Source organism: Copidosoma floridanum, unplaced genomic scaffold (assembly GCF_036245765.1).
Source record: "Copidosoma floridanum isolate Cflo_tuat_1 unplaced genomic scaffold, Cflo_Japanese_pri ptg000030l, whole genome shotgun sequence".
In the NCBI taxonomy this organism is placed as follows: Eukaryota; Metazoa; Arthropoda; class Insecta; order Hymenoptera; family Encyrtidae; genus Copidosoma; species Copidosoma floridanum.
Window position 1 is genome coordinate 36,807,882 of NW_028321907.1, and position 22,682 is coordinate 36,830,563.

The 22,682-nt window shown below is 32.4% G+C and overlaps 1 protein-coding gene across 1 annotated transcript in view; it reads left to right on the forward strand.

Annotated features, from left to right (window-relative positions):
• The window catches only part of CCT3 (chaperonin containing TCP1 subunit 3), a 135,717-nt gene that overhangs the window by 82,537 nt on the left and 30,498 nt on the right, over positions 1–22,682 (forward strand). Inside the window, exon 4 of the mRNA XM_023392549.2 lies at positions 7,265–7,892. Within this exon, the coding sequence (XP_023248317.1) occupies positions 7,265–7,892 (628 nt within the window). The remainder of the gene's footprint in view (positions 1–7,264; positions 7,893–22,682) is intronic.

Below are 22,682 nucleotides of genomic sequence, written 5' to 3' on the forward strand. Positions count from 1 at the left end.
CACAATTTTTTGTCAACTAAATGGTTTTACAAAAATGTGACTTTTTTACAAATGGTTTTTTTGAACATAACATTAATAAATCAACATATCTGCATAAAACTAGTATATTTTATAAGCTAGAATTTTTTTACGAATTAAAAAAAAAATTATTGTTGTCAGATGTTTACAAGCCGAGTTAATATTTTGAATTGTTTTTTACGCCATTTGTTTATTTAACAACACAGGCATTAAAAATTTAGACTGTTGGTAAATAAATACTTGAATTTTTACATTCTGTATTTTTTTTTTAAATTACGTTTGTAAAGGCTAATTTAAATGTTCATTGACAACCGTCTGATCGAGTCGCAAAGACACGTTTGTCATTTTTGACTAGAATGTTTTGATCGATCTACTTCAAAGACATACTTTGAGGAAAAAAGTTGTATGATGGCCGTTTGTGATTTAATGTTTACCTTTTTTTTTATCGAGGTAGCGTGATGAAATATTAACATCTACCGTATTGCTATTGTGAATATTTTGTTAATTAATTTATTATAAAAAAATTTCTCTTTTTCAATGGGTGGTGCTTTGAATAGAGGTTTTCACGTTTAATTAAACTTTGACAATTGTTTATACAGATGCACTTCAACAACAAATTACACAAAAACAAGCTGAAGAGCAGCATGAAAAAATTATACCATTTTTACATCGTATAAACATTATTTTATGGTACACATTTCTATATCATTTTTCATTTAGTTTTTTTCAAATTGGTTTGTTATACATTAAAGAGCTTAGTGGGTCTTTATCTACCTTTTGAAGATCCCGCTGCGTTTACGAAAACGGGATTTAGTAAAGAGAAAGAAAAAGAAAGGACAAATAAAAATAACTCACAGCAACATTGTTCAGCTCATGTCAAGAAAGTGAGCTTTTGATAAAATGTAAGTAAATTGAATGAATGTATGCATATGTCACTCGTATTTCTATTAACAAAAGGATTCTATATCAGCAATTCAATAATACGTGTAATTAAACGATGCTTTTATAACAAAATATAAACTGTGTAGTTATGATATTTATGTCATCTAAACACCAACTTTCCTACACAAACAAAATAAAATAATTTGGGACGTAATGTGCGATCACTACACGTAACGACTAATTGCAAAGGTATAGTGTTAAACAGCTAAATCGTCTTTTTTTTTGTATTTTCCAAACTCTATGCCTAAAGAAAAACAAAAGAACCAAGTATGGGTTTCTGACCCCTGGAAGAAGTAAAACTTCCAACTTAAATGTTATTGAACTCGGTATAACAGAAACTGAGAAAATTAGATTACATCTAATTTCAATAGATGTTTAGAAATTCAATACAAAAAAAATAAAAATTTTATCATCACGTATTCGAGCACGCTCGTCCGTCAAATACATATACATATGTGACAGGAGATTTGCGGACTCTTAGTACTTCTATGTTTCCTATGATGTATGTATTAATGTATGAACAAATAGTTAGTCATATAATGCAACACAAAACAAAAAGTTTAACCATAATGCCCCGAAAAAAGATATTTTTGTTTAATTAGCCTCCCCAGTAAAGCCCTATGTTTCAGGAACTTTTCCTCGCCGGTAAGGCTAGCGATCCCTGCCTGGCGCATCGGATCCACTAATCCCTACCTATAGCCCTAACACTGTTCGCATTCACCCAGGCCCGAAGACATGTAGGGCAAGACGGAAACCCTGCATAGCCCAACTCGTCTATTTTTGTGCACCTCAATCATGTAGTTCCTTTAGGAAAACCTGCAAAAAATTTTATTCTTAGCCAATTTTGCTTTACTTTTATAGTACAGAATTTTTTTTTGTTTTCAAAGGTAAAGTTGTATTATACATATTTAATGCTTTATTCACGTTTTATTGCATACATGTATGCATATAAACATTTAATGACTGGGTCGTGCAACCCGTATATATGTATACTATAAACGGGCGTAGCAATATCGGTTCGCAAGTTTATAAAAAAATTTAAACTGGCTCCTGCTGTTTTTTGAGTCATAAGGCCTTATGGTTAAATTTGCTTCTAAATCATTGAAGCGCATGGTTAAATTGGTTCCTTAATCATTAAAGCGCATGGTTAAATTGGTTTCCATACACCTAACATATATATTGCGGTAGAATATAGAGTAGTACAACACTCAGTTGAAGCGACACATGTTCTCAATATGAGCATAAAAACGAAAATTTAAATCAACGGAACATTAACGAGAAATCTACAGCTATACAATTTAAAAAAACAACGGGTCATTAAACTTGATTATAAATGTAAAGACTCTAAGATTAGCATTTTTTTAAATACTTTTTTATGTTTTTTTTTTTGAACCCTAAAATGGCGGATGAATGTTTTACTAAAAATTTTATGACTAGAAAGCTCAGTGTTGCAAACTGATAAAAATTTATAACTTGCTGCAACAATGTAAGCTCAATTTTCATCCTTGATTTGCTGTAGGACAAATAGTTATAAATACTACTAAATACATACACATATATATAAATGTTTAGGCATCGTAGCAGCATAAGGAGAAGAGCGCGTGTGGCGCATATACAACAGAGGAAGACGAAGCAGGGGAAAGAGTGTGAAAGAGCAAATTGGGCCGCAGGGTGGTTGGCTACGTTTTTTCGTAAAGCATTTTTTCTCACAAGGCTGTTCACGGACCAACATAAAAAGTTTTAATTCAAACAAATAATTACTCGTTAAATATACATTAATTAACAAACTATCCACAATAGCAATACGGTAAATGTTAAAATTATTTCATCAGGAAAAATCAACATTAAATCACAAACGGCCATCATACAACTTTTTTCCAAGTATGTCTTTGAAGTCGTTCAATCAAAACATTCTAGTCAAAAATGACGAACGTGTCTTTGCGACTCGATCAGACGGTTGTCAATAAACATTTAAATTAGCTTTTACATACGTAATTTAAAAAAAAAATACAGAATATAAAAATTTAAGTATTTATTTACCAACCGTCTAAATTTCAAATGCCTGTGTTGTTAAATAAACAAAAGGCGTAAAAAACAAATCAAAATATTAACTTGGCTTGTAAACATCTGACAACAATAATTTTTTTTTTCATTCGTAAAAAAATTCCAGCTTATAAAATATACTAGTTTTATGCAGATATGTTGATTTATTAATGTTATGTTCCAAAAAACCATTTGTAAAAAAGTCGCATTTTTGTAAAACCATTTAGTTGACAAAAAATTGTGAAAATCAGTATGCTATTAAAGAATTCGTAAACAAGACATAACAACGAAAAAAAAATCCGTGGAATTTTTCTTCAGAGTAATTCCAGGGTTTCCTTCTTGCCCTACATGTCTTCGGGCCTGGGTGAATGCGAACAGTGTTAGGGCTATAGGTAGGGATTAGTGGATCCGATGCGCCAGGCAGGGATCGCTAGCCTTACCGGCGAGGAAAAGTTCCTGAAACATAGGGCTTTACTGGGGAGGCTAATTAAACAAAAATATCTTTTTTCGGGGCATTATGGTTAAACTTTTTGTTTTGTGTTGCATTATATGACTAACTATTTGTTCATACATTAATACATACATCATAGGAAACATAGAAGTACTAAGAGTCCGCAAATCTCCTGTCACATATGTATATGTATTTGACGGACGAGCGTGCTCGAATACGTGATGATAAAATTTTTATTTTTTTTGTATTGAATTTCTAAACATCTATTGAAATTAGATGTAATCTAATTTTCTCAGTTTCTGTTATACCGAGTTCAATAACATTTAAGTTGGAAGTTTTACTTCTTCCAGGGGTCAGAAACCCATACTTGGTTCTTTTGTTTTTCTTTAGGCATAGAGTTTGGAAAATACAAAAAAAAAAGACGATTTAGCTGTTTAACACTATACCTTTGCAATTAGTCGTTACGTGTAGTGATCGCACATTACGTCCCAAATTATTTTATTTTGTTTGTGTAGGAAAGTTGGTGTTTAGATGACATAAATATCATAACTACACAGTTTATATTTTGTTATAAAAGCATCGTTTAATTACACGTATTATTGAATTGCTGATATAGAATCCTTTTGTTAATAGAAATACGAGTGACATATGCATACATTCATTCAATTTACTTACATTTTATCAAAAGCTCACTTTCTTGACATGAGCTGAACAATGTTGCTGTGAGTTATTTTTATTTGTCCTTTCTTTTTCTTTCTCTTTACTAAATCCCGTTTTCGTAAACGCAGCGGGATCTTCAAAAGGTAGATAAAGACCCACTAAGCTCTTTAATGTATAACAAACCAATTTGAAAAAAACTAAATGAAAAATGATATAGAAATGTGTACCATAAAATAATGTTTATACGATGTAAAAATGGTATAATTTTTTCATGCTGCTCTTCAGCTTGTTTTTGTGTAATTTGTTGTTGAAGTGCATCTGTATAAACAATTGTCAAAGTTTAATTAAACGTGAAAACCTCTATTCAAAGCACCACCCATTAAAAAAGGGAAATTTCTTTATAATAAATTAATAAACAAAATATTCACAATAGCAATACGGTAGATGTTAATATTTCATCACGCTACCTCTATAAAAAAAAAAGTAAACATTAAATCACAAACGGCCATCATACAACTTTTTTCCTCGAAGTGTCTTTGAAGTCGATCGATCAAAACATTCTAGTCAAAAATGACAAACGTGTCTTTGCGACTCGATCAGACGGTTGTCAATGAACATTTAAATTAGCCTTTACAAACGTAATTTAAAAAAAAAATACAGAATATAAAAATTCAAGTATTTATTTTCCAACATTCTAAATTTCAAATGCCTGTGTTGTTTGATAAACAAATGGCGTAAAAAACAATTTAAAATATTAACTTGGCTTGTAAACATCTGACAACAATAATTTTTTTTTTATTCGTAAAAAAATTCTAGCTTATAAAACATACTAGTTTTATGCAGATATGTTGATTTATTAATGTTATGTTCCAAAAAACCATTTGTAAAAAAGTCGCATTTTTGTAAAACCATTAAGTTGACAAAAAATTGTGAAAATCGGTATGCCATTAAAGAATTCGTAAACAAGACATTACAACGAAAAAAATTAGCTCCCGTTAGGCCCTGTCTGGTGACGACAGCCCAGAGGACATTAAAGTAAACATTTGACACTTTTTTAATAAATAAATGCATTTTCTCGAAAAATTTAAACCAACGAAAAAATTTAAGCAGTTTCATGCTTACAAATGACACATTTTTACTTAGTTTCAGAGCTGTTAAAAAATCCATAATGGAGTACAAAATTAATGGAATTTTCGATTTTTTTACGTTATACATCGATTATTTTAAGCAATTATAAATCAATTTTGAAATTCCTGTCGCAAAATGTTCGTTCCAATAATACCTACAAATGGCATACCACAAAATATGGCTTTTGTCGATAGGCTTAAAAATATAGTTGAAGAACAAAATTTTTTAGCATTTTTTAATTAAATCGTTTATAAATAAAAATGATGCCGAATTATGAGTGGGCGCTTTTTTAAAAAATACTCATAAAAAGGAATTTAGTTATCCAAAACAATTCATTATTAATACTTACTGTAAAAAGCTTCTAAAACAGGGTGCAATGTAACTTCCGCCCTTTTTTTTTAAATAGGGGCAGCTGCTTTTTCTTTTCTGGGTCTAATTATTATGATTAAAAGTCTGGTGTGCCTTTATCACTCGTAGTTCAAGCAATTTTGTATCAATAAATTAACAGGTTTACATAAAGGTAGAGGTAATGATCAATGCACTCTCAGTCCATTTATGTATTTTTATGACGTCAAACTAGTTTTCTTAGGATTAAAAACACACCTTAAAAAAATTTTTTAACTTTATACAGAATTAGGAAGAACCTTTTCTGGGTGTGGATCGAATACTACCTCGTATTTTTGTGATGAGTTATCCTTATTACTGTTTATTTTGGGCAGTTTGTACACCGTTTGTTAAGAGCTCTTGAATGAACTAGTTTTTTTCAACAACAAGGGCGACAACGATGACGTTGAGACAAGATACACACTCTAAATTATTTAATTTTACTAGTTTTATTATTCTCACAATCAGTATTATTGACTTGTTACTATTTAAAATTGAATAGTGTAACGGGGAACTGTAAAGCAAATGCAATACAATTTATTTTTCTTTCTCTGACTCGTACCCGGAAAGTAAGTTCATCGGGTCAACAGCTGTGGTTCTTTTCCTTAGACCTCTTTTCGACAAATTTTTCTGAGTTTACCAACAGCAAACTTAGTACTCTTAAAATCAACTTATGCTATCTCTTTGTTTACTCCATGCAAGCCAGGTGCGTTTCAGTCTCCTCCAGTAGAAAATCAGAGTCAAAAAATGACAAGAATACTTTTTGTCTTAAAATTGGCCAAAGAATCTAAAATAAATTTCTTATTTGTTTTAAAAAAATGTTTGTAACAATTAATCGGCCAACTTTACAGCCAAGCACTTCCGAAAATCGGATTCAGCGCATCAAAATACATAAAAAAAACTTTGGTGCAGCCATGGACCTCCATCGGCTACGAAAAGTACCCTGGCTCCCGGACTATTTAGAACACAAGTCATTCCAAATGAAATCACCAAATCATCAAATAATTTTTTTTTTTTTTTTTTCAAATGAGTTTCATAAAATCAAGTCCATAAAAATTGATACATTTAAACTGGATATTATAACACTTTCAGAATCATACTAATCCTTAAAACGATTCATCGACTTTATTTACATTTTTTATATATAGTGTTTATTTTTGTGGATATGAATCTTATTTTTGTTACAATACTCACAATTAAAGTTAGCAATGATAAAAAAATTTTGATAAATTTTTTTAAATTGCGCTTAATTCAAATAATGTTTATCTATAACAATATGCAAAGTCTATAAACATATCATTTTGTTAAGGTGTACGCTACGCATTTAACTTGCATATGCGTCGTTTTACATTATTTTTATACGTTTATCTTTTGTTTTAAAACAAATGTTAGAGGAGAAAAGGTTATTCATGAGTTCCTTATTTAAAATAAAAAAAATTTGGATGCTAAGAAATCTTCCGATTCCTTAACTCCTGTTGTATTTAGATCAACAAAAAATTCATGTGTCTTGAAATGTATTTTTATCATAAATGAGGTGTTATGTTAAGGAAATATTTGAAATTGTTTGTTATAAAGTTTTTAAATCGTGTGAATGAAGTACTGTTGATAAATTACATTTTAATGTATCTAATTTTTTAGGTGGAAAAAATACCAGGAGGTTCCATTGAAGATAGCTGTGTTTTAAAAGGTATTATGTTAAATAAAGATGTAACACACCCAAAAATGAAACGTTTCATCGAAAATCCACGAATCGTTTTATTGGACTGTCCATTAGAGTATAAAAAAGGTGAATCTCAAACAAATGTAGAAATATTCAAAGATACTGACTTCACAAGAATGTTAGAACTTGAAGAAGAGCATGTAAAAAAAATTTGTGATGATATTATTTCTGTAAAACCTGACGTTGTTTTCACTGAAAAAGGAATATCAGATTTAGCACAACATTACTTATTGAAAGCTGGTATCTCAGCGGTCAGACGAGTAAGGAAAAGCGACAATAATAGAATTGCACGAGCTTGTGGTGCAACTATTGTAAATAGAACTGAGGAATTACGGGAATGCCACGTTGGATCTGGAGCTAAAATTTTCGAAATAAAGAAAGTTAATGATGAATTTTTTTGTTACATTAGAGAATGTATTAACCCAAAAGCTTGCACCATTATACTGCGAGGTGCAAGTAAGGATATTCTGAATGAAACTGAAAGAAACTTACAAGATGCTCTTCATGTGGCAAAAAATTTGATGATCAAACCTAAGCTTGTTCCAGGTAAAACATACATGATATTACTCAAATTTATTTATTGTGTTTGCGCATCCGTAGAGTTGCAGTTCCGTCGATCTCCGAGGTTAAGCAGCATTTGGCGTACTTGGATGGGTTACGGTTCAGGTCTCGCCGTTTTGCCTGTGCTGTTAATCTTTAAGCATTGATTAACTACTTCTCTTACGTTTTGTCAACGTGATCATAGGTGTGATTGAGTTGGTCCTAGTGTTTATACGTGTCTATGCGTATTAACATCTGGTCATAACTCAGGTTTGCACAGATGGCTAATTCACACTATTCTTGTGTAAAAGAATGCCATGTCTAAGCCCTAAGAGCGATGATGAATAAAAAAAAAATTCATACTTAATAAAATTTAGCTAAATATTTTGCAACTTGCAAAATTAGTGTTTCATCGCTGTATAGTCCCGTGTAACAATATTATAACCAAAATAAGCGTTTTAATTTATACCGCATCCTTAAAAATATCTTACGAAATCCAGACTTAGATAGTTCAGTTTAGTGCTCTACTATTTTTCCAACATATATGGATACTATTTATATAAACTAATCTTATATTATCCTCCAAGTAATTTTTTTTTTTTTTTTTTTTTTTTTTCTTCATCCTTACCCCAAAGTTCATTTCATGATTGTATTCAACGACAGAAATAGGGTGCGCATACTTTTTATTTATAGTTTTAGTCAGTATTTTGCCGTGTTCATGCAGCTTTTTCAAGACCATGACACGATGACAGTAACGCGTCAAACACCCTGGCAGAGTGTAAAGGTAGAACGATCTGATTTCACATAAATTTCTTAGCAATGAAGCATTTTTGTTCAGTTCTAACACTATGGAAAAGAAACAAAAACTAGCAGTCCAAAATAGTGAATAATATTGCAATCTCATGTTGACGTGCTCTAATAGTTCTACTTAGTCAAACATATAGGTCTTTATAACCAAATCTAGCATTTATTTGCTTAAATTTAATTGTGAAGTACTATCAAATGATGCTATGTTTTTTTAAAATTACGTTTTTTAACTTAAATTTTCAAGTAATTTCTTTCTTAATGGATTAACTTCACATCTTCTAGACATTTTAATTTTTTTATTTACTTATCAACACAATTTTAACATTTGAAATAGTTATTTGGCCGTGCCAAAAAAATTCTGCATAAGACCTTTTTGTTCTTTTTTAAAGAATCAAATTTACAATATTGTACATAACTTATTCTTATCAAAGGCACACTTCCCAGTTGTCCACATCATTTATAAAAGTTATGCGCTTGTAAAAGCAATTACTTCAAAACCGATTTGTTTGTAAGCCGTGCTAATAGAATCGTGCGTACAAGATTTTTTAGATTCCAAGTTTTCTGATTTTTTGGAACACTTAAAAAAACTTGATGATATAAACCAATCGATATCCCAACATCATCAGTGACTTTTTTAATAGTGATTTGATGATCGTTTATAATCATTCCTTCCAATTTTTCAACGTTTTTATCAGTTGTTCACATGCTGGGGCGTCTGTAGCGTTCGTCATCTTTAACGTTTTTACAACTGTCTTGAAAACGCTCCTACTACTTATAAACTCTCATTTTACTCATAGCGGACTCACCATTTTGTCAACATTTTGCACCCTTTGTTACACTTTCTTTCATTTTTTACGCAAAACTTAGTACAAAAACTTAAAAAAGATTAAGGCTCCCCGAACCCGCGAAATTTCTAAATTACTATTATTTTGTGAATATTGGCTCGCACCTCTGAGAATCTACTTTCTATGTGCGGATTTCACCTGTGGTCCAAGGGTACGGAAGCCATGTAAAATATTGTCCCCTTCGCTGTGTAACTGATTGATGTCACAATTAAATTTTTTACTATACCAATGACGACAGCATACATATGCACAGTAACCAGTGATGCCAGATGGTACTGCAAAGTCGCACATGCGCAGAAGAGCTTCATGCTCATTTGTCAGCACAGCGGCGCGCCATCCAAAGTAGTCCCCACCTGAGCTTTCTCTCCACACATCCCCACTTCAGCTTCCCCCCTATGGTTAACCCAAACTTCCTATAACAACTTATATACTACCTCTGTGCATCATAGGGAAAAGCTATTGATATCTAAGTGGGCAAGCGCTCCTAACGATTTTGCTGATTTTTCCTTCGAATCTCAGCTGCGTACTTTTTTTAAAATTTTTCTTACCATGGACCCAAAGTGCAACTGCCGCTTTGCACCCTCGGGTCATACTTTGGGTCCTTGTCATCATTTCAGGCCCACGGGCAGAAAAGTTTCTTACGCTCTCCGGACTCAAAGTACTCTTCTGCCCTAGGGCCCAAAGTAATTTACTGGGCGCAAAATTACACTTTGCGCCCTTAGTAAAAAAACATTATACGTGACTCATACATCAACCTACTACAAGCGCGCCCTTCGGGCGCTCATTTTGTACTTTGTGACGTAATGTACCATTTTAATAAATTTTTTTTTTTTTCTTTTGTACACGTATAATTTAGTGACATACAAGCTAAATACATACATGTAACAATTTAATAAAAGATCACTACTGTTTTATGCATTAAGGTGAGTATTAATGAGGTACAATTAATATCTTTCATTAATTATATCGACTCAAATTTTCTACTCCATATAAAATTTTGCAAACCTATTTTTCAACTTATTAATAAACAATAATATAGTTAAAATAGTAGTTTTCCTACGAGTTTGAAAAGTCTTTGTTTGCGAACTGAGAGGTTTGCGGCCCAAGCGAGGTCCGTAACGAGGTTCGTAAAGGAGACTTTTCGAACGAGTATCGGAAAACTGCTTTTTTGCACGAGGAAGTACCAGCCTCCCAAAACCACTCGAGGGCGGAAAAAATACAATTACTTTTTCCACAATTTTTTGGTTTTTTCAATTTTTATCAAACTTATGAAAAAGGATATGTATCTGAAAGAATTTATCAGAATTATGATTTATTTATTTACAAGAATAAAACACAGAATGAAAAAAAAATAGAAAAAAATAGACAGTTTTCACACTACCCTTGAGACAGTGCTTGTAGTTCGTTAGGTTGTTTCGATTACACGTACATCAGTGTTTTACTTAAATATTAACACGTTAAGCTAAAGCGTTTAAAAAATTACGTAATCATTGCAAGACTAAATTTTGTTTTACTTATTCATTCTTGATATACGTGTAATGTTGGTACCTTCGCCAATAGCCATATTAGAACCATTTTTATTAGTTAAATTAGTAAAAAATTAAAGCCATGCATTATGTGCATGAAATAGAACTACTGAGATCAATAGATAACTATGTTTTGACTAGTCCTCATACAAATTTGCTGAATTGAAACTATTTGAGTGTTGGTCCGTTGATTCAAAATCGAAGTTTGTGATACGTTGCGCTTTACAAATTGATCGCAAAAAACTACGTGCATTAAGTAATTCTGTACCAGACTTATTAGCTTTTTCATCTTTAAGTTCAGTAACGTCAGAAAAACCTCTTTCTGGTTCCGCATTGGAATGCGGAAAAGAAAAAACTGCTCTCACTAGTAATTTTAATGATGGGAAGCTTAAAACATCGCCGTTTTTAGTAGTAAAAATTACAACATTAATTTCAACATAACATTTTATTAAGCTGTCGTACTGTGGAGGCTTAAAAGATGAAGCCAATGTTCTACTTTCCAAAGCTATAGATTGGTAATATAAATTTGAAAAATATTTATAAAAACAACACAAATTCGTTGAATAAACATTTCTTTACGAACTTAAGGCTACCGATGGCTCTACAAAAATTAGTAGCTTTAAAAACTCACTGTGTTCTAAACATCGTTTTTTCATTTCCTCTACCGAATTAATGTAAAAATTTAAACAGTTTTCGCGTACCTCGTTGGCATAATTCGTCGACATTTCAGAAATGATCAGTCGACAAAGAAACGTGGCCACGGGATTCTTGGATTGGGCAGCACACACATACATGGCATCGATAAGTTAGTAATGTAAGGCTTGTAGATAAGATAAACAGATATATATATATATATAATAAAAATAAAAGAACATAAAATTATAAATAGCGGCTGTGCTGTGACAAGAAATTGCTGAAAGATCGGGAAAAATTTTTTCGTGTAAGTCATCAACTGAGTATTTCATTTTTCAACGAAAAAAAATTTTATCAATGTCTTGGACAGGCACAGAATCAGTATTGCTTTTAAAAGATAAAACAAGTCATAAGGCTTTTAGGCTTTCGTTAGACATGTAGAGATTGCGTCATTAAAATTTGAAGTAAAGAAAAATAAAAACACATGTTGATTTAATTATTTTAGATTGAACTTACAGTGGAGGTCTTAGAAATAGTTGGCAGAACTTGAAAAGATCAACGTAATACAAATACATCTCTTGGTCATAAATTTTAGAAGATTTTCGTTGAATTCTTTCAGTCCAAAACAAAAACTGTAACTGGAGCACAATTATAATAAAAATTATCAAGTCATCAAACACATTAATTTATTCCCAAAATTAAAAAAAAACAAATTCAAATCTGTTTCCATAGTAAAGAATTTTCAAAATTATTATTGAATATTAGGGAAGGGAAAAATAAAAAAAAATGGATATTTAATAATGTCAGTTTGTTATTCATTTTTTGATGATTTAAGCAATTGTTCAGTCAGTACTATACTTCCTTGACGTAATGAATTTTTTTTAAACAATAAGATTTTAAGGGAATTAAATAGAAAATTTAAAACCTATCGCATCATAGAAAACGCAACGAATGAACGTGTTGAATCGAAATGTGATCTTTAAATTTGAAACAATATTCGTGAAGGCTGGCCCCCTCATTCACTTAAATTAATGGAAAAAAAAGTAATTTCCATCCCAAATTTTAGTATACCTGACGGTTTATGTAATGGCACGCGAATAAGAATCACTTAGTTGTTTAAGGACTTAAAATCACAGAAGTTGAAGCTTTGGTAGATTTTCTTACATACATCTTTACGTACTACTAAAGTCCCCCTATGCAATTTGCGTGCCAATTCCCCACTACTTTAAAGTAAAATAAGAAGTAAGTGATTTACTGCTTTCAATAGTCGTGTAAGAAAGTTTGAATTTTTCTTATTACAACAGACTTTCTAAACCTATATAAATTTATAGTAATACACTAAATTTTTTTTGGATTCCAAGAATAAGTTCAACACCAGATATCCTTAAAGAGCTTTCGAAGTAATAATAAATAGTTTACAATGACATTCAGTTTTCTAGATAGTGTATAATACGTAGACCTTATAATAATTTTTTCAATATTTGTTATAGGTCATTTTGAAAAGAATTATACAAATGAAAACTATGTAATTAACACAGGCTATTATATAACTTAACCTTAATTTTAACAATTACATGGACAAACATTTTGGAAAAACGCAAAGACATAAAAAAATCTACCTGTGAGTTAAGTATTTCTGAATAATTCCGTGAAAAAAATTTCAAGGTATAATATAGTACTTTTCAAACAGTGCTAACGTCTGACGTAAATCAAGTATTGAGATTGTTGGGTGGAAGATAAGGTGCGCGGTAAAGGGGACCAAGCTGCGCTGGCAGGGAGAACTTCCCTTCCGCGCTTCTGTGAATGATACTCCTAAACTTCCCTCATCAGTCTTTCAGTTGTGACAGTTTCTCCTTGAATATAAAATTTCATTATTTAAAAGAGTTGTATATTTACTGTGTATTGTAAAAAAGCCACTATTTCGATTGCAATCTGACTCTTTCCCATAAATTTCTAATAATACATTATCTACAAATCTATATTTCTTTAGACAACCAATGATTTACAATTTTCATTTTTCATTTTTTTTTATTTTGAAAATTGGGCGTCATTTAAACGATTATTATTTTTTAATTTTTAGCTTTCGAATAATGATCGTTCATGTGATGATTCTTTTTAAGCTATGCTTGCGACGTCGGCCTAGGTGGGTGGACATAACATGGAAAAAACGATGTTACGGAAAACCGTAAGATTTCCCACTCGTTACGTATTCTATAGCACTGCAAGGAAAGGGCAAGAAAGAGCCAAGGGGAAAGTGACAAGGCAAGACAATGCGATGCTGTTACAAAGAAGGATGTTCACTTTGCTTGTCGCACGTCTGCATGATTACATATATATGTATATGTGACGACGTGTACTGCAGTGTGTATAACGCTTGAATACTAATCTACATGCATAAGTAAATATACAAACATATGTACTCGTATGTGTTTACGTATATATTTAAATATATATATATATATATATATATATATATATATACATTCGTCTATGTATATGTATGACAGTAACTATATCTATTTGTATATGTATGCATACGAAGTCTGTCCGGAAGGTAATAAGCGACCTCCATAGTGCATAAACGTGAACAGTAAAGCCTTACGAACTCAGTGGTTGCTCGTTGATACCTTTCGAACGCACAGTTTATACGCAGCGCTTTTTAGCTTACAAACTGACTTTTAAGTTTAGCGGACTTCGTGATTGTTAAAAATGACTGAAAAGCAAGATCAACGAATTTGCATTAAATTTGGTTTTCAGCTCGAAAAAACGAGTTATGAAACTACTGAGATGATGCAGAAGGCTTTGAGGAATGAGTGTATGAGGAAAACACGAATAAAAGAGTGGTTGAATCGTTTTAAAGAAGGCCGTATTTCTATTCATAGTCGAAGCAATGTTAAGTCAATGTTGATTGTTTTTTTTAATGGGAAGGTGTTGTGCACGACGAATATACACCAACAGGTCAGACAATCAATGAAAAATTTTACGTTAAAGTTTTAAAACGTTTGCGTGAAGCAGTAAGAAAAAAACGACCGAACTCTTGCTCAAGTAGTGACTAGCTCCTTTATCACGATAATGCGCCAGCGCATTCATCGAATCTTGTGCAACAGTTTTTGACTAAACACAGTATCGTATTACTGCGACAACCTCCGTGCAGTCCTGACATAGCCCTTTGTGACTTTTGGATGTTTTCAAAACTAAAAAAAAACCAAAAAACCACTTAAAGCACATCGATTTGATGACAAAACGATGGTTGAGAATAATGCGATAAGAGAACTCAATGCCATCCCTAAAAGTGAGTTCCAAGACTGTTTTAAGAAGTGGAAACATCCCTAGAACCGTGTTGTTCAATCAAATGAGAATTACTCTAAAGGATGCCATACACTGGATGATGAAGAATAACGCCAGCGCGGAGTTGTATAGGTAGGCCCGATACAGTCCGGACAGACCTCGTATATGTCTACTTATACTGCATTATATATGGTATATACGTAGATATATTTATGTACATATTAATTAATACATATATGATTCTATTTATTTGTTTAAATATATATAGTTTATACACAAATAAAAATAGTTACTATACATGTATACAAATAGCCTACCTCAAATACATTGTAACATGTCGTGTCTCACTCACTTCCCTAGAAGTAGCAAGGCAAGGTGTATGGGTATTTTACTACAGGACTGTAAGGATGAGGCGAATAGATGGCATTTTAATGAATATTAATAGAAGATACCAATGTTTCAGCATACCACTGCTCCTTATATTTTTAAAGCCAAAATCAGAACTGGCAGGAACTTAAGATTCTCATCTTTAGAGACAAAAAACACACCGTGGGTCCATTTGGTTTGCTCAGATTACTACCTGATTTTCAGCTTATTATTACCTGACGTGTAATTAGTGATTATCTGATGAAAATCAGCTGAATATCATGTGAATATCAGGTGCACCTCTGAGGTGTAACTCATAAGCTTCGCTAGAAGCTTACTCAACAGAGTTCATCCTGTAATCACATAATATTTAGCTGATTTTCACGACATAATCGCCAATTACACGTTAGGCGATAATCAGCTTAAAATTAGGTAGTAATTATAAAAAAATTAAGTGAATATCAGGTGACCATCATGTCAAATGTCAGGTGATTATCAGCTGATTAACATCTGACGCTGAGAAACTGGATGACCTTCTCTATATAGCCCATGCCTAGGTCAAGTCTTGGTCACTTTTAAATAAAAGGCAAAGTTTACAACATTTTAAAAGCTTTCAAACTTTTATTTCAATAATAAATACAGGATTACTTCTGAAACCCCAACCCTGACGTTAAACTAAGACCATTTCCATAGCTTGTACCCATAATTTTAATCACTTGTAAGTATACTGGATCCCTGTTTGGACACTCAGTAACAAGGTTTTCAGTTCTTTGCTTAAAAGCATTTATCTCAGCGTTTTCCTTCCTAGCATCACTTTTTAAATCTCTCCATAGCTAAAAGTGAAAAAAACAATCAATATTTAAAATTGTTCAATGTTAGTTAGCAAACTTATAAAAAATTATTCTCACATCTTGCCAAGTTACAGTTTTTTCAATTTTTTCTTGGCTATTAAAAAAACTTGATATTTCTTGCCACATTTTTTTTAGTGGCCTTTGGATCAGGACCACCCTTAAATTGACCTAAGGAAACATGAGTATGCGTTTCCGTCAGTCCCAGTAACGTTTTCAATTGCCATGGGGTCACTGAATACCTGTATTATAATAACACTACCGTTATTATGCGTTCAATGATAGGGAAGATTCATGTGTTCATGAATAGCACAATTGTCACAACGTATTTAATAGGATGTGCACACAATGGATTTAACACTAAGCCTTGTGTCCCTTTATTTCCGATTGTATTTTTAAGTTACCGGTTTTCCACAATATTTCCGTTATCCATACTTTTCATAGGAGAAAATCATTTCTTTAGTACTTTTCGTGGCGTGCTACAATCTATGTAAATTAAAATTTAATTATGACTACTAAGGTATCTTACTCTGACAACTTTAGTTGTGAAGGATGTAATAAGTGCTTCTGAATGAATAAGGCTCACTCTACAAATAGTGCCCCTTCCCCAGCAATTGCCAAAAGAAATAAAGGGTCTGATTCCGATTTATCAATATCTCGTCAATTACCGAGAATTGGCCGATTGCAAGTCATACATTCATTACGAGCACATCTCAGGTGGCGCCACCAATGCCGAAGTACAGTACTAAATTTTTCAGTGTGAAAGCATTGGATCTTACGGGGACGGCTCTTTTGTAATTAACTACAATTCTATTTTTATGTGGAAAATGCTTCCATGCTGGAAAATTTGACACTGAACTCTGACATTGACAGCGCCATCTAAGACGTGCTCGTAGTCAATATAGAATTCCCAGACTCTTATGGGATGTGTCTGCCTTTTATTCTATAATGTGTAATACTTTTTTTTTTCTTAGCAGATACAGTAGCAAGGTGGTTTAGACTGCGGTTCTTATAGCTCAGGAGCATGTAATACATCCTCACGAGTTCGGGATTCAGCCTTTCACTTGGCTTGCACTTCTGGGAAACTTATTTTTAGATGCACATTTACAACTGTAATCCGATGTTTGGGAAGCCATGTAAAATAAGGTCCCCATTGCTGTGTAAGCCATTGATCACATTAAATCTGAGGCGGTTTCTTAATATTTCTATGACAATAGCATAAGTATGCATAGTAACGAAGCAATGCCAAGTTTATTAGGCATAGTTCTTAGACACTGCTGTAATATATACGTATATATCAATAATTAATTTACCAAAAAAGCAAGAAAGCAAACCAATGTCACAATGTATCAAAGCATAAGCTTTAAAATTATAAATACGATGTACATTTACAGTTATAGTTATATCCTAACACAATTTATAATTACGGTTACATCTCTTTAATAATTAATTCTCTCCACAAATATGTACAGCCAAACCTTTCATACGATTTTTACAAGTTGCATACGTTTCTTTTCTTACTAAGGGCGAAAAGCTTAATTTTGTGCCCGTGTGCACACTAAGCCCTCTAAGACAGAAAAGTGCATTTTGGCCCTCTGGGCTTGAAGTATAAGCCATCGGCCCAAAGTGATTACGAAGACACAAAGTCCGGCCCGTCGATAAAAAAAAAACAGTTATTGAATCTTTCCAATTCCTAAAAAAATTAACGAAGGCATGCTTTCTGTGCAATTGGCATTCACTGAAAACACTAGAACACGTCTTACTAGACTGCCCTATCCACCGAATCTCAAGGCTGAAATACTTGAAAATTAACTCCTTGCAAGAAACTCTGTGCTGTACAAACAAAGATAAAATTCAAAATCTTTTCTACTTTTGACTGAAGCGATGAATATCAGGTAGTTTATATCTAATTAAAATGAATTTTTTTATTGATTAATACCTATAGGTCCAATTGTAAAATTTTATCTCTATTATATCTTTTATTTGCTATTAATTAAATTAATTATTGGAAGTGCTATTACAGTCCATTTATTTTGTCTCAACCAATATAAGTGTATTTCTATTCTGAACAAATAAATGTACACTTGTAATGTGTTTTACCTTACATAAGTCTTCATTTATCATGATAAGAATAAATAATAATACAACAATACAACAAAATTACAACCATTTTTAAGTCCAAGGTATTACATTTCTCAGTGCAATGAGTTACGCAAGTACTGCAAATGTACTTAGGTAGTAAGCAGAGTGAGAAGCGTTCGCAAAGCCAGTAATGCGTAGACTGAATTAATAATATCTAATAAGCTGCTTTACGGGGTGATAAGCAAAGGTATAATTTTTATATAAATAGTTTAAGTAAAACGTTTAATATAATGTAGAAGCAAAACATAATAGTAGACTTACAGGTAATAGTTAATCTCCACAATTGAACGTTATCATCAAGCAAATGAAAGCTACGGATTCCTCAAACTAAGCAAGACCGCGTTTTTCCGTATTATAAAGTTTAGCACGGTAATTTAGCCTTAAAATTTAAATAAAACTGTAAGTATAATAACACTGATTCACTAGCTGAAGCTTTGAAGATTACAGTGCAACTCGAACTAGATAAAATAAAACACTATGCATAATTAATATTTGTTCAATTCTGAACAATCAGAGATTAGTTAATTTAGAAGCACAATCAATCAATTTCTGTGAAAAGTAAATTGTTTTCTATTCGGATTTAAAAATACATTTGCGTCAAACCTTGACGAATGGCTAGACCTTTTTCATAATCATCCATGTATCGCTATTATCGTCTGGTAAGTCATTTGCCACGTGTGCGTCGTGGCGTCGTCTGGCAAATCTTCGGGTGCATTAATAGAGTATCTTCTTTATGTATAATAACGTCAAGATTTTTATGATATTTGAAATATAGGTAAATAATGTCAAGACAAAGCTCCAGTTAAAATTTCAAGACTGTTCACAGCTTTGGAAGTGAGTTATTAATGAAAATGTGTCTTTCAATTTAACATGGCATCTAATGGGTGCACGCGTTTTTGCCTCTTCATCTGTTGATATTTCAATAAATAACGTCAAGACTAAGGTCATATTGTTTTATGAGACGAATATATATAAGGATCACATTATTGTTCTTTAAATAACCATTCAGTTAATGTAAAATTACTTATAAATAAAAAAACAAGTAAATACCTAGGTTAAAACTCACATGTATACCTATACAACGCATTGAAAACTATGCCGGTACTATAGTTTTCTACAGCGAATTTAGTCAATAGAGGGGATACTCCTTTAACTATTAAAACCATTTCTTCATCACATTTTAGAGCTGTCAAATTTTAAAACTCAGGTATAGAATTTTTTTAGTCTACAAACTCTAGCTGATTATAATAACACTGATTTTACAAGCATAACTTATCTTAAGAAAAAAAATGATATGATATTTTATTGCATTTCCAGCAATTCAGATAGATTACAAATAGTTTTCATGTTTGGAGCAGTATAGGTTAATAGTGTACTTAATGAATTACTTACACGTTCTTCAAAACGTAATTGCGCAACTAAACTACTGATGTAATAATTTCTCCTGCAGTTTGTGGAGAGTAATGCTATGTTCTCTGGCCCAAAATGCATCGCCATTTATTTTTTTAAATGCTAAAAGTACTTTCTAGAAATCTTCTAGCAGTTTTGAAAGAGTTGTTAAACCGATTCTCTCCGGGGCCAAAACTGTTCTTGGATATGAAATCAAGAGGACTGGTGATATAGTATAGCCACCATCCCCCAAAAGTAAGCAAGACACATAAATATTTTAGGGCACGTTGTGTACAAACTACAACAGTAACAGCGACGCATGATCAAACGATAATGATTTTGTTCAATACATGAGTGGTCATTTTATTAATTGTTATTTTAGTAATCAAAAAGTATGAACCCTCCTGTTCAATAATGTAGTTAGCCCGTAGTTCGTACATTCTGTCACGTGCTTGGCTTCACCTCCAGATTAAACGATCACGGGTAGATCCACTGCAAATTCGAAGGCCTCGTATTCTGTAGTTCGTATCACAGATCTGTGAAAGAAACATTATCAGACTTCTTACGTGTTTCTAATTTACTTATCAAAAATCCATCTTGGAGTACTTCCAAACTCAGTTTTGTGACAATGAATGACGTTTTTTGTTAAATATGTTGATGGAAAAGAGTAGGGTTACATTTGTAAGAGGAAAATTTATTAAAAAACTAATGTCCAAATTCATCTGTAAAGAGAATGCTCAACATATTGTTGATAGACAATCGTTTGAATCGGTTGCATTTAGTGGCATTGTTAAGTTATTTGATCAAGTGCTATCTAGGAGAAAAAATGTTGACACTGAATACCAATAATACACCGTCTTCAACAGAACATGACCTATTATTATTTATGTCTTTCGCATTAACGTATCTTTAACAACTAAAATCGTTATTTTTATTGCTGAGTATTACAGTATACGTAACAATTAGATGTATTTTCTGTAAAAAAAAATTTGTCGTCATTAAAATTTTTTAAATCTGAAATAATAGTTTAAAATTAAAAAAAAAATTGTAGCTTTTACAAATACGTTAATGTTAAAGAACAATTTGATAAATGGTGATTGTCAATTACAGACCATATCTTAATGTTAGTGAGTATCAACATTTTTTCCCATGCAGATGGTGGTATTTAAAATTACTGCACTAAGCCAATACCGTGTCAACCTACCATCTGCCTGCGCCTCCTCATGGTCAGCTGGTGCTACCATATTAATGAGAGTGCAGTCAATGGCTCCAAGAATTCTAGGAAATGAAATAATACGCTCGAAGCTGTAATTATTGTATATGTATGCACAATTAGCGACTTTCGAAGAATATGACAGTATACATACAAATACTGATAAGTACACATTTACCTCTGTGATAATCCTTGACGTTCATCAGGAGTAATGGAAAACTCTACTAATTGCGGCAAAGTATTGTTGATTGCTGTATGTACTACATGAAAATACTTGCTAACAATCTGTTGGGCCATTGGGTGGTGGTAATCCCTACTACACCCTGTTTGGTAGCTTCCTTCGGCCAACCATCTGATGCAACTTAGTACCTGTAGGTGAGGGGGACTTTATCTGCATGTACTGGTAAATGTAGTGAACCCTAGTAGAGCATTTATACATTTAAATTCACGATAAAACTATCGAAAAACTTCTTTTCTTTTAGTAAACAGTAATCCTTACTTCGAATTTTTTGGAGATTTCGACACATAGATGATAATTACAATAGTGTAACATCGGTGTATCCACATTAATTTTTTTTTCCCTTGCTTCAAAACTTTCCGTGCCGATTTTATAACACTAAATGCAGGGGTCAATGTGCATCTGAAAAGAGGTGAATCACCTACAAGATTACCCGTAGCTAAGGTACTACGCCCATGTATGACTCACATACATGCACGCTGGCCCATGCTGACTGGAAAAGAAATCAAAAGAAATGCTTTTTAAACCGTAAAATAATAACTTTAAAGAACTAACAGATGCAAAAGGTTAACTGGGAACAGCTGCGCTGACATTTAATATTAGATATTAGTATATATAGATCGAGTTTAAAAGACACGATGTTAAAAACTAGGATAACTTAGAGTTAAACCCCATAGACTAAGCAAGAATATCAGCAAATATTAGAATTATTACATATGGCTAATACAACCTGTACACGCTACACCATTACACCTGCGCACCATTAGCCAGCAACAATATTACATAAACCTACGAAAGCAATCTTATTGACTTTCAAAGAATTATCCGATTTTTACCATTCATGTTCGCAGGCTTATGGTTTACTGTACAACCCTTTTGTATTGCGTTAACAATTTCATAAACATACTGCAATAACCCAAATTGTTATCTTGTTAAAAACTGTCACTGTTTCAAATGTAAAAGACAACGGGAAAGTCATGGCACTTCCCCCTTTTCCTGACGCAGAGATGTCGCGAGAGAGTCCGCACTCTTGCCCCCAACACGGGTAACGGAATTTCCGATTCCCCAGGGCACCCTGAGCCGACTTCCTCTCCTACGACAAGCAGAGAAAACCATAGTTGACAAAATGCTACTAATATCTCGAAACACATTTACAACTAACAACGAATGGAAACTATCGGTAAATCTAAGTAAGTAAATAATATAATAGTTCACTAATAAAAAAACAATAGTGTTTTAACCAATACACACACAATAGTGTTTTAACCACAGAAACCGCTGTTGTTAATTAATCATTCATGATTATTTATTAGTCCGATCAATGCTCATGTGTACAGGTGTAACTAGCGGAAAATCTAGCAATTATTATAGTTATTAATACCTAAAATTAACTACTACTAAGACTACTATTAATACCACGAGGTACTCAACATTTATTCAATCAAGCCTAAATATCAAGCGATTTTCACCGCTCTTTTTGCATTGGGCTCGATTGAATGGA